Source organism: Triticum urartu, chromosome 6A, assembly GCF_056163025.1.
Source record: "Triticum urartu cultivar PI428250 chromosome 6A, HENAU_Tu73, whole genome shotgun sequence".
NCBI classification, from domain to species: domain Eukaryota; kingdom Viridiplantae; phylum Streptophyta; class Magnoliopsida; order Poales; family Poaceae; genus Triticum; species Triticum urartu.
In genome coordinates this window covers 108,907,397-108,919,971 of record NC_141878.1, presented here as the reverse complement: position 1 = coordinate 108,919,971, position 12,575 = coordinate 108,907,397, and the positions used below count along the sequence as shown (strand labels likewise).

The following is a 12,575-nucleotide window of genomic DNA, read 5'->3' as shown; positions in this document are numbered from 1 at the left end:
TGGGGCCGCGATCTGGACGTATGGAGCGGTCGAGAGGAGGGGAAGCAGGCGGCTGGGTTTTTCCATCATGCGGGGTTTGGGGGAGGTCAAACGAGAGGGTTTTTTTCGTGCGGGAGGCAGAGCAACGAGGGCGGATGTAGGGACACGGGACGCGGTCGGTTGGCAGGAAAAGGAAAGCTATGCAAAATCACATCAATATAAGAAAATATCCCATCAGTACTTGATTGATTGCGATTTATTTTTTATATGGTAACTAATCTGATCATCAATACTTGATTGATTGTGATTTATTTTTTATATGGTAACTAATCTGATGGGTTTATATGGGTGGTGAAGCGAAAAGGAAAGCTACGCAATTTTTTAGTCAGTAGAGATGATTGATGATAAGAAAGGGAAAATCACATCAATATAAGGAAATATCCCATTAATACTTGATTGATTGCGATTTATTTTTTATACTGTAACTAATCCGATCATCAATACTTGATTGATTGCGATTTATTTTTTATATGGTAACTAATCTGATGGGTTTATGTGGGTGGTGAAGCGAAAAGGAAAGCTACGCATTTTTTAGGCAGTAGAGATGATTGATGATAAAAAAGGGAAATCACATCAATATAAGGAAATATCCCATCAATACTTGATTGATTGCGATTTATTTTTTATATGGTAACTAATCTGATCATCAATACTTGATTGATTGCGATTTTTTTATGGTAACTAATCTGATGGGTTTATGTGGGTGGTGAAGCGAAAAGACAGGTGGGAGGGAGACGAAATAAAACCAGCGAAATAAAACCAACGAAAGTGGTGAGGCGAAATAAAAACCAGTGAAAAATAACCGGCGGACTATTCGTAGATTTTTTTGGTTCGTCTGTCTTGGTGCGACGGGATGTTAGGGCCTGGAGTGCGTGGGGCGGGCGGGGACTCGGCTTGAGGTTTTTTTTGGTTCTATGCGGCTTAGCGTGAGATGGGAGGTTGGGCGTGTGCGGGACTCGATCGCAGGGTTTTCCCTGATTTTTCACGGCTAAGAGGGAGGTGGGAGGAAGTATCAAAAAAGACCGGATAAGGTGGGACGAAAATAAAACCTGGAACGCGACCTATCAACTGACACATTAGAAGTAGAGATATTTTAAACATCAATTTTTTTCCAGAAAGAAATCAGATGAAGACACGTTGAAATCGGACACGAGTCTTTTATACTGCCGCTGGGTCGGCCATGGTGACGAGCGCGCGCCGCGTAAGCGCGCAAGCAGACAGCTTCCCCGCCGCTTCCGGCGATTTATTTATGCGGTCATGCCAGAAGAGGAAGCTGTGAATGCCAAGGAACAGATCGGGAAACATGCCGCCCATGGTGCGCACGCGGAGCTCCACCGCCGTCCCACTCGCCGCCGCTGGCGGCGCGGAGCTCCCGGACCCCGGCCGGCTCGTCCCGCTGTCCCCGTTCGACGCGTTCTGGGTCGCGCTGCCCCCAGTCCGCCGCGTCTTCCTCTTCCGCTCCCCGCCCGGCGTCCCGTTCTCGGACGTCGTCGGCACCCTCAGGTCCTCCCTCGCGCAAGTGCTCCCAGCCTTCCACCCCTTCGCCGGCGAGCTCACGTACTCGCCGGACTCGCGCGCTCTGTCGATCGTCCTCCCGGACGAGCGGGAGGGCTTCCCCTGCGGCGGCGTCACGTTCGTCGAGGCCGAGACGGACCTCGATTTCGAGCGGCTCGTCGAGGAGGCGGCAGAACACGACCAGGACGCGCTCGGACAGCTTATCCCGGACATCCGCCGTGACCAGCTCCCGGCGCCCGTGATGGCCGCGCAGGTACGCGTCACATCACACCTCACACGTGTAAGTTATCCGCGGTTGTCTTCCCTTATGCGGAATGCGTGGGTAAGGGTAAGCAGGTGACGGAGTTCGTCGGTGGCGGCGGTGGCGTGGCACTGGGGGTGGCCGTGCACCATACGGCGGCGGACGGGCGCGGCATTTGGCGGTTCTTGGAGATGTGGGCGGCGGCAGCGTCCGGTGTTGAGGTTGGCCAGGTGCCCGCCGGGTCGGTTCCGCTGCATGACCGGAGGCTGGTGCGGTTCCACGGCGACGAAGAGATCGCCAGGCTGTTCTTGCAGCAAATCGCCCCGAACTTGCCTAAGGTGAACAACGCAGTTTGTTCGCCAAAGCTTCCAATCCATGTCACTGACAGTCACTGAACCAACCGCAGATTGCTCCAAGGCAAGATCCCGCGCTCGACGGCCGGCGTCGCCTCAGCCGGCGAACCTTCACCTTCGCCGCGTCCGCGGTGCAGCGTCTCAAGCAGAGGCTCGCGTCCGCGGCGAACATCGGCACGGCGCCGTCCACCTTCGCCGCCCTGGCGGCGCACGGGTGGGTGTCCATCGCGCGCGCCAGCGGCTTCGCCGACGACGACGCGCCGGTGTTCGCCGCCTTCCTCGCCGACTGCCGCGCGTACATGTCGCCCCCGGCGCCGGACGCCTACGCGGGCAACTGCGTCGCGCTCTGCATGGCCTCGCTGGGCGGGTCGGAGCTCGCGGGGCCCGACGGGCCCGCCCGGGCGCTCCTGGCCGTCAGGGAGTCCGTCGCGGAGGCGAAGCGCGACCCGCTCCGCGACCTCGGCCGGTGGCGCACCAAGTTCGCGGCCATCCCGCCGGGCCGCGCGGTCGTCCTGGCCGGGTCGCCCTGGTTCCCCGCGTACGGGGTGGACTTCGGGTTCGGGAGGCCGGCGAGGGTGGAGCTGGCGTCCATGAACCACGACGGCGAGATGGTGCTCGTCGCCGGGAGGGAGGCCGGCTCGGTGCAGGCGTCGGTGTCGATTGCCGCGGGGAAGATGCAGGCGTTCCGCGACGTGTTCATGGCTAAATGAGCGTCTACGACCGTCCTGTGGTGATTATCAGTAAGCAGATGCTGTTCTATGTTGAATGATCTTGCAAATAATCGATAATTTCAGGTGAAGACTTGGCCTGAGACACCTGGATGTATGCATGCTCCTCTCTGAAGTCTGAACATATCCGATATGGAACAAATGATAACGCGCACGCAAAGCGCAACAATAGTCCGCACTTGTTTTTTATTTGGAGAGGAGAAATGATAATCTGCACTTGGTAGAATCACCTGCTCGTGCATTGGTACAGAAACCGCCATAATAAATGACATTGTTTTTCTCGTTTACAAGAGAATGAGAACTAAAATCTGGACGAACGGAGCGTAGCTTAATTGGCAAGGCGTGGGAGTTAGTAACTAGCCCACCAATCGAGTCTAGATTCGAGTGCTTGATACTCGTGGAGTTTTCATCTATAGAAAATGCCAACAAGCTAGTTTAGCCCGGGTTGGTCTCGTTGAAAGAAATGCTTCCGAACTCCAACCTAGTTGTTTGCAATTAGCCATTATTGCCACATGAGGGTCCAAATAATCCATAGAGTTCAAGGTGTCCACAATAAATAAGTAATCTGATTCAACCTCGACTGAATTGCACAATGACATTGTTAATACTACATCTAAGATGTATAAATGTGAATATGTCATTATTTTCTTTGTGTGTAGATGAAAACATGCCCAAAACAAACAACATACAAACAAGCCTCAAGAACCTGGTCTTGTTGATTTTGGTTGTGACCTAACACGTTAACCGTTTTATCGATTTTATCTGACGAGTCCTTGGTTCGATCTACTTATGGGCAGCTAGCCTTGATGGTTGAGCTGCAGTTTATTCCACAAAAGCTTCATAAGAACCATAATATGTTTGGCATGTTATAGCCGCATTGAATATATCACTGCGAGAGTAATAAAGGCCTTGTGTGAGTGTATGGGTCATTTGTCCCTACTTGCCTTGTTAAAGAGACCTTTTAGGCTGGTTGTAATGGGAAGTATCATATACTACTAGTATCATGCACATAATACTAGTGTACTATGAGATACTACATCTATAATGAATGGTATCATATATTGGGATCATATAGGACTATATTTATTGTTATGCATGACACAAGGTAGTACATCATTTAATATGATACGGTGTCATGGTATGATACTCAAACTTCTCTTTCCTCATTTAATTCTATGACATCTCATCAAAATTGCTTAGTTGACATGCATGATACTACCTATGATACTCCCATTACGACCAGCCTTACAGTACATCCGCGATATATTAGCCGTCCATTTAAGCGAACGAATGCTCCAGATTTACCAATGCTACAGCTCAGTTTAGGTAGTATATTAAGACGGTAGGGGTATTTTGGATAATAATCAACTAAAACTCAGTCAGGCAATGATGCGCCGAAGTCACAGGCGGACCCAGCAATTCAACACAGTCGCGCCATGCCGCTCGGCGGCCGTCTACTCATGCCGCTCGGCGGCCGTCTACTCATGCACCGGAGGATGGTAGGCAGCGTCAAGATGATCGAGGTCTTGTGGGCGGGGGCCTGCAAGTGGTGTTAGGATGAGGAGGTTAGGGGTGGCCGGCCGCCGGCGACGGCCTGCAAGCTGGGCCGACTGTGATTATAGGCGATGTTAGGATGTCGGAGATTGGAGACGACCGCGTGTACGCAGATGAATCATTATAATTAGATGTTGGAATAAAGAACAAATTTACCCCTAATTAGAAATTAGCAACACCGTTGGATTAGTTAAATACTACCCGTCATATTGGGTAGTATGATTTACCATAAAATATATCTTGTTAAACTCCTTCGTATTCGATGATTTCTTGCCTGACGGTTGTAACACTATAATTTTAGAATAAAACTCCTTTTTACCCCGAAAAAATATGTTACGTAATAAGGAAATGCTAAAATTAGCAAATTGATCTCCGACAGTATTTCTTTTATTAGCAAATATGTTACGTAATAAGGAAATATGTTACGTAATTAGCAAATATGTTACTTGATGATTTCTTGTTTACCCGGGGTAGTTTGGAATGCAAAATAATTGTGTCTCTTTCCTTCCCTGAAAAATTAATAAATGTACCTCTCACTACATAGTTTAGAACTTGCCGTTGATGAACTGTTGAGATTATTTAGATCCCAAAAGAAGAACACACTTCTTTTAATATCAGTTTCCACAACACGGTCAAATGTGAGTTTTCACAGAGTTAAATATTTGCCCTATAGCTCAAGTGCTCAAGTGCCTTTTTTTAGCTCAACATCGGGATTTTGACCGTCGATGCTAGTAGATCAAACCGCCATCATGTTTTTTTTACAGGTCTTTGTTGGCTGACATAGTGGAGGAGACAAAGAGCCTTCAGCATGGGACCCAACGGGATTGCTTCGTCCACGTCCGAAGATCGGTGAATGAAGCTGCATACTTCATGGCTCGGCTCGGATGGGACCTTGGTGGTCTGGTTAGGATCTGGCGAATAATTCATGTAAAATCTATGAAAATGAGTATAACATTATTCCTTAATTAATACAAGCTCGTTTCACCCCGCAAAAAAAAAAAACTTGTCATGTTCTTCCTTCTCCAGCCATTTTATGTAAAATTGGTGAACTCCCTCTATCCACGACCAATGTCACTATGGTGTTGCCTCACCGATTCACATTGACCCAAATCTCCAACATCGTTACCCACCACCTCAACCCAAAGCCGTGCCAAGTTGTGTTCACCGAGGATGACAAGTTCAATTGGCCAGTATTGCAAATCCGCTTCAGTTCATTCTTTTGTCAGAAAATTTGTTGTCCTCGTGCCACGAAAAACTTTCCACTATTTAAAAACCAACATCAGATTTTTAGCCTTTTCATTTCTAAATTATGTGAAAATTCATATTACACCGACATCCTAATCATGCATTCTCCCTCGGATTCTTGCAATTCAAGAAAGCCCTCAAGGTAACCATTCCAAAAAAAAAGAACTACTAAAAACTAACAACCGTTTTTCTTTGAAAAAAGTCCATTTTACTATCCTGAAAAAAGTTGGTGATTCACATAACCCCTGATCTTTATTTCTGTTCCCTTCACCCCTAAACAATTCCATACCGGACAAAATCGGTCCCTATGGTGTTTTGACTCAAATGGCTGCTGATGTGGCAGTGGTCAATGGTGGTTTTGACCACAGGTGGGCCCCCCTCATCAGGCTGGGCTGAGATAGAGGAGCTCCAGCCTCCCCTTGCGCCCGACCCCGCCGCCTCCGGCCGATGCCGGCGACTCCGGAGTTCCAAGCCACCGCGCCGAGCGCCCTGCTTCTCCTTCCTCCCTTCTCTTTCCTCTTCCTTCCCTCTTTTCTAACCCCAAATCTCCCGCATATCCCTTGTTCGTCGCCTGAAGCTCATGGTCGCCGTCGCGGCGTCGATCTCGCGGCCGCCGGCCTCCCCTCGTCACGCCCAGACGTCCAGTAGCTCCGCCATCGCCGTCTCCTTCACTCTCGCCGAAGGGCTCGGGCTAGGAGGCCACATACGCTCGCCATCGCCATCGTCTTCGTCCACGGCCGCCGCATCTTGTCATCGATTTCGTTGTGTCCATCGACACCCGCGCTCGCTAACCTCGTCCACGAGCTCCGCGGTGAGCTCCTCTGCCGATTCCCCCTTCGATCTGTGCCCATGTGCGCCGCAGCTGCAGCTACCCCCGTGCGCTCGCTCGCTGCCGCTTTGCTTGTGGCTGCTGCTTGTGTCGTTGTTGCCTTGCTTGCTGCTGCTGCCGGGGTACGCGCTGCATCGGCGGGGTCAATCCAGTGGTCGTAGCTCCGCCGGGGGTGGCCTTTGCCGCCGAGACGAGCGCCCGAGCTCCTCTCTGTCCCGCGGGCGAGCGACAGAGGAAGGAGACAGAACTGTCAAGCGGACCCCGCCTCCTCTAGGCCCACCCGTCAATCTCAGCCACACCTGCCAAGGAAGGCCCACCCGCAGGTCAAAACCACTGTTGACCAATGCCGCATCAACAGCAAGTGGAGACAAACCACCCAGGGGGTTCTTTCATCCAGTATGGGTTTGTTTAGGGGGTGAAAGAAACAGAAAAATAGATAAGGGGTATTGTGAACCACCAGCTTTATTCCGGATAGTAAAATGGACTTTTTTCTTTTTTTTTTCTTTCCAGCCTAACCTAACCTGACAGCTGTGCTGGCCGCCAATACAGTACAGTGTAGAGCAACTGCAAGACGAAATCTTGCAGCTTGCACGAATCACAAACAGAACCTCTACGCCAGCTGTCCCTCAAAACCCCACGAAAGCTCGCGCATTTCCGCCTCTTGTTGCGGCGGCGTGCCCTGCCCACCCCGGCGCAGTCCAGTGTGATGATGGTGATGGCGGCGACGGCGGAGAGCGTCCGTGAGCAAGGCCTGCCGGGCGGCGTGGATGTGGGGGCGGTGGAGCGCGACTGGGCCGCGGAAGCTGCGGGTGGGAGGAGGAAGGGGAGCACCTCCGAGGGGGCCGCCGGAGCGTACGGCGCGGGGAGGGCGGCGAGGAAGAAGGCGCCGCCGCGGCCGGAGGCCCGACCGAGTTCCGCGGCGTGTCCCGGACGCGTGCCGGCAACTACGGGGCGCGGATCGGGCACTCCAAGGTGCAGACGCGCTGGCTCGGCACCTTCGACACCGCCGAGGAGGCCGCCAGGGCGTACGACGAGGCGGCCGTCAGGCTGCACGGCGCGCGGGCCGTGACGAACTACGAGCAGGACGGCGTCTCCGGGTCGGCCGGCCGGGCGGCGGCAGCAAAGAAGAAGAAGCCGGCGGCGCCCAGGCCTGACGCCCGGACCGAGTTCGTCGGCGTGTCCCGGCAGCCGAACGGCAAGTACTTTGCGGGCCTGTGGGACTCGGAGAGGCAAAAGGTGGTGGCGGTCGGAAGGTTCGACACCGCCGTGGAGGCCGCCGGAGCGTACGACGCGGCGGCCGTCGGGATGTACGGCGCCGCGGCCAGGACCAACTTCGAGCAAAACCCCACGGCGGCCGCGGCCAAGACCGACTTCGAGCAAGAACCCACGGCGGCCGCTGCTGATGACGGGGATGGGTCGTCCGTGGACCTTCTCAGCGACTTCCCGGAGCCGCCCCCCTGCGACGTCCGCTCGGACAGCATCATCCCAGGCCCGGCGCTGGACGATCTCAGGACTGACACTGACCTGACGCAGGCTGAGTGGCAGCAGGCGGACGAGTTCCTCATCGACATGGGCTTCGCAGACGTGGTGGATTAGCATCTGGTTGGACGAGTTCCTCAAGTGCTCTGTTTTTCTGTTTGTCTGGCGTAAAAAGGGAAACCGGCGACGAATTAGGGACAATTTTGCTGGGGCGGACTATTGCACAGGTGATCAGTGTCCTCCAATGTTTTTGTTTGCTAGGGAACATGGACATATATTCAGCTTTAGTGTTAGTTCTAGCGTTAGCACATCCATATGTGCAAGGGTTCAGGCAGAACTATGCTTGCTAGTATCTCTCTAAAACAGAACTAGTATGATTTACTACTATCTTGATGTGGCGTATGAATCTAGAGGAGAAGTGGCCATGCCTTTTTCTTCTTTATAAGTGAGAAGAACAGTTTTATGGGAAGATACTAATAAATTGGGGCCCATTTTAATGCAATTTGAATCCCAACGTTCCAACCTAGTACTAGTAGATTTTGCCTTATTAGAGTTGTATTGCGATTTAATTTAGTGCTACAGGGTTTTAGATTTCTTTGTTAACTACTTGAGCAGGAAAACCAAGTAAGATGCGTATTTGACATATGGTATCGGCAGGGATAGAATCATGCGTATATGTTGCATAAATGTGCTCAATTTCTGTGCAGTATAAAGGAACATCGTTAGTACTAAGAGGGAGTAATGGCTGGGCTGATAGATGGTGCTGGGTGACAGATAAGCATTGAGATTTTAGCTGGTTTCAGAATGTGTGTTTCACGGTCTTTTCTGATAATGGAAGAACTTATTAATCTGATGGCTGTTGGTTTCTATGTGCATGCTTGTAACAGCCTTGAACTGTTAGAGAAATATATATGAACTAGTCAGAATTCAGATAGAAACAACCTTTTGGGGTGCCGTCTATTTAGTCATAATCTTGACATCTGGTATAGTTATCTCAGTACTTGATGCATAGCTAGGTTTCCCTTTTGTCGCTGATCTGGCTTTATTATGGACCTGATGTGTGCACCTTTTTTGTGCTGTGATCTTCATGTAATGTGCACATGGCTTTGTGAAGAACAGGGAGTTAGCTAGGCAAACATTCCAATGGATGGGGTGATCTGCAGCTGTGTGCTCTTTTCCTGAATTATAGATATGCATTCGGGTACGATCGTGCCTCATCTTCATTATTGAGACCTGAGAGTCAATGAAGATCAGGTCGTTGCATGGTCCAGGACTAACATTTCATTTCAACGTTGACCACCTGAAAAATTGTTTATTCTGATTTCAGCATTGACATCTGCAAACATTTCTGCTGTGATTTGCCCCTGTAAGCTAGTTTGTCGCTGTTTGGGTTGACATAGGATACAAAGTTCAACCTTCTGATCCAAACTGGAGTCGAACAGCTGAGCTCACTGTTTCACAAGAATAACATCTCCTGATTTCAGAGCTTTAATAGGGAAACAGTGGTCAATATATATTGGACTGCAAGAATCTTGATGTTTTCAAAACCATCAATTCTTTCAGACACTCCTATTTATTTTTTTAATTCCATGATCATTTTGTGTATCATGTGATGACATAGCTGAGTAAACACTGTTTAGTGAAAATGTGCACGCATGATATTATCTATTGGATAGTCCACACTTGAGCACCTATTTTAGTCAAGTTTGCTTCTTTTAATTTAGGGTATATTCAGCATAATGTACTGAAAAACGCCCATCTGGTGATCCATATCATTTGGTGCAAGTGGTGATGTTGAAGTCATAGAAGACGAAATGCAAGACGATGAAGTATTAATGATTTGCTTGACAGCTGATTACTTCCGTACATTATGAAATTATTTTTTCTAAGACCGTTGCAAAGTTGATATGACCATGTATATCTTTATGTTCTCTTATAGTTCATTTTGGAAATGCCATTTCTGAATCTGGAATGCTTCCGGAAAGGGCTTTTGTTGAATTTAGTTGCAACTGTCCTATGACGAACATGGTTTAAAAAAATGTGCTTAATTTATACTGATAGAGACGTGGTTGGCACGTGCATTGGTGCATGGTTACTGAAAAAAAACCCAGAGAAAATACAGGAATTACTGTTGCCAGGATATGTTCCTCCTTCCATGTAAAAATCATTTACTGCTCTTAGCCTTTTTTTTTTTTTACATTCAACACCTCCTTTATTAAGTAGCTACAATAGTAGCATCAGAAACAATCAGGGGGATAACCGCCCCCGGGGCTGTATCCAGCCAAACACCAGGAGGATTGAATTTAACTACTCTAGCTAACTCATGAGCTACTTTATTGTTATCTCTACAGCAGTGTTCAAAGATGATATGAGTAAAATCTAAGGACATAAAAAAACAGTCATCAAAGATGGCACTGGCAACCGAAGAAGAACTCCCTTCTTTAAGCGCGTTGATGACCTCAAGACTATCCGAATTTAACTCGATCTTGTTGCATCCAGCGGCATGGGCTAGATTCAAGCCAAACCTTACTGCAATTGCTTCTGCGGTAATTGCATCGAAGCACATGTTCAGTTTTTCATTGGCCGCTGCCACGAAATTACCATTGTGGTCTCTAATGATAGCCCCCACAGATCCCTCCAGCAAATCATGGTCGAACCCCGCATCCACATTCAGCTTGACGTACCCATTCCTCGGCCTCATCCAGCCAGCCTGTCGGATCTTTGGTTTTGGAGAATAAGCACTAATATAGTTAGCAGCAAGTGATCTCACCGCTACACTGATCTGTGAAGCATTAAGCTTTACTCCTCCGTGTGTTAGCTTTCTTCTTTCCCACCACAAAAACCAGCAGCAAGTGGCAATTGTTTCTCTGAATTTGGGGAGTCCCAACACATGGATATGATTATCTCATGCAATCCAAGCAACTTATCTTCAATGTTGCAGTTATGACATACTCCCTCCGTTTCAAAAGAGCAGTGCCATGAAGCCGACGATATTTAGACCGATGCATGCATGACACTAGCTAGTCACCGATAGATTAAATTCCTCCATGACTAAGGAACGTGGGATCTGCCATCTTCCACATGCCATCCAGAGAACGTCGTGTGTGAAGCTATTCCGGTTCCAAAATACTTATCGTGGTTTTAGTTCAGTTAAACTAAAACGAAGACAAAGGGAGTAATAAATACATTATTTGCAGACAAGATAAGCACGACCATCCTACATAAATTCCCTGTGAGCGCACGCCAACATCTGATCATCAGATCATGTTCAGGAGCCATTAGCCAGGCGATCACTAGCCAAAATTTCTAACGAGACCATGATGATTTATGACGACCTGCTGCATGTTCTTCTTGGTCCTTGGCCTTGTTGTTCTATCCTCAGGTACGTTTCCTCCTCCAAACGAATTCTTTTCCATGTAGGAGTATTGTTCTTGTACCTCCTCCATATGATAAAATCGTGGTAAACTCACGTAGCAGATGTATGGTGATCTTCTGATCGATTTTCTCTTCGTTATTACTTGCTCCAGGATCGACCCACAGGCGTGGGCATGAAGGTGGCGGCGGAGGACTGCGAGGATCTCCAATACAAAGGAGGATGTAACCTCGAAGCGTGCATATGACGTTGCAACGAACTATGGGGACTTTATACTAAATCAACGACAATTAATATGGATTAGTTGCGTGGACAATGTCACGCGTAAATGCACGGTCTGTCCTCCCCGTCAAAAGAACTGAATCAACCACATGCTGGGAATGGTTTCCAAGTAAAAGTACAGGAATGTTGTCACTGATGTGCCACTGGTCGTGAGACCGCAAACCAAAGTAGAACATCTCCAGACCATGTACAATCAATTACAAAACTGGCAAGCACTGAAAGCCATTAACCTTCAAGAGATGAACCTTACAGGGTAGCAGAATGTTAGATGTGTTTGTTTGAAGGAAAACGAATATAGATCTAAGCCAATCTTTTTTACAAACTGTAAGTTCAATTTACAAATTTCTCCAGGATCATGTAAGTTCAATGTACATAAACATCTCCAGCATCATGTAAGTTCAATGTAGATAAACACCTCCAAGATCATGTAAGTTCAATTTACAAACTGTGGCAAGCACTGAAAACCATGGACCTTCAATGGTAGAATGTTAGATATATTTGTTTCAAGATTTGTTTTTTGTAGATAACTAAACCAATCTTTTTTGTAACTGAGTGAAGCTAGAAGAGAAGACGCAGCCAGCTATTTGCTAACTACATGTAGCATCATCTCCCATTAATGGATAAAGACTATTCTTATGAACGATTTAACCAAATCTACTGGGTCGTGGCTACTGATTTCCATGCTAGTGTCGCTGTCTTTTGTGCAGCCGGCTGCATGATTTCCATGCTACTTCCTCCGTTCCTAAATATAAGTCTTCGTACAGATTCCACTATGGACCACATACGGATGTATGATACAAAGAGGAACGGAGGGAGTAGTGGTTATAGACATGCAGAATTTTCTGAATGGCGCTCTGCACCCCCCCTGCTGCATGATATAACTAGTACTAGCACTGCATGCATTCTTCAAGCAGCAGCAAAACAAGAAGTGCAGAAA

The 12,575-nt window shown here is 48.5% G+C and overlaps 2 protein-coding genes across 3 annotated transcripts; both read left to right on the top strand.

Moving 5' to 3' along the window:
- Positions 1 to 1,191: 1,191 nt before the first annotated feature.
- Positions 1,192 to 3,105, top strand: LOC125516200 (anthocyanin 5-aromatic acyltransferase). 2 transcript variants are annotated; one of them, XM_048681682.2, is made up of 3 exons: positions 1,192 to 1,807; positions 1,891 to 2,133; positions 2,202 to 3,105. In XM_048681682.2, exons 1-3 carry the CDS (start codon positions 1,319 to 1,321, stop codon positions 2,856 to 2,858), a joined length of 1,389 nt encoding a protein of 462 aa, XP_048537639.2. In that variant the 5' UTR covers positions 1,192 to 1,318; the 3' UTR covers positions 2,859 to 3,105. The 2 variants fall into 2 exon arrangements, with proteins under 2 accessions (XP_048537639.2, XP_048537638.2); XM_048681681.2 differs by having other exon boundaries at positions 1,882 to 2,133.
- A 1,207-nt stretch (positions 3,106 to 4,312) lies between these two features.
- On the top strand, positions 4,313 to 9,624 carry LOC147964316 (uncharacterized). Its single transcript, XM_087529918.1, has 2 exons — positions 4,313 to 4,427; positions 7,250 to 9,624. Exons 1-2 carry the CDS (start codon positions 4,313 to 4,315, stop codon positions 8,098 to 8,100), a joined length of 966 nt encoding a protein of 321 aa, XP_087386044.1. The 3' UTR covers positions 8,101 to 9,624.
- The last annotated feature ends 2,951 nt before the right edge of the window (positions 9,625 to 12,575 follow it).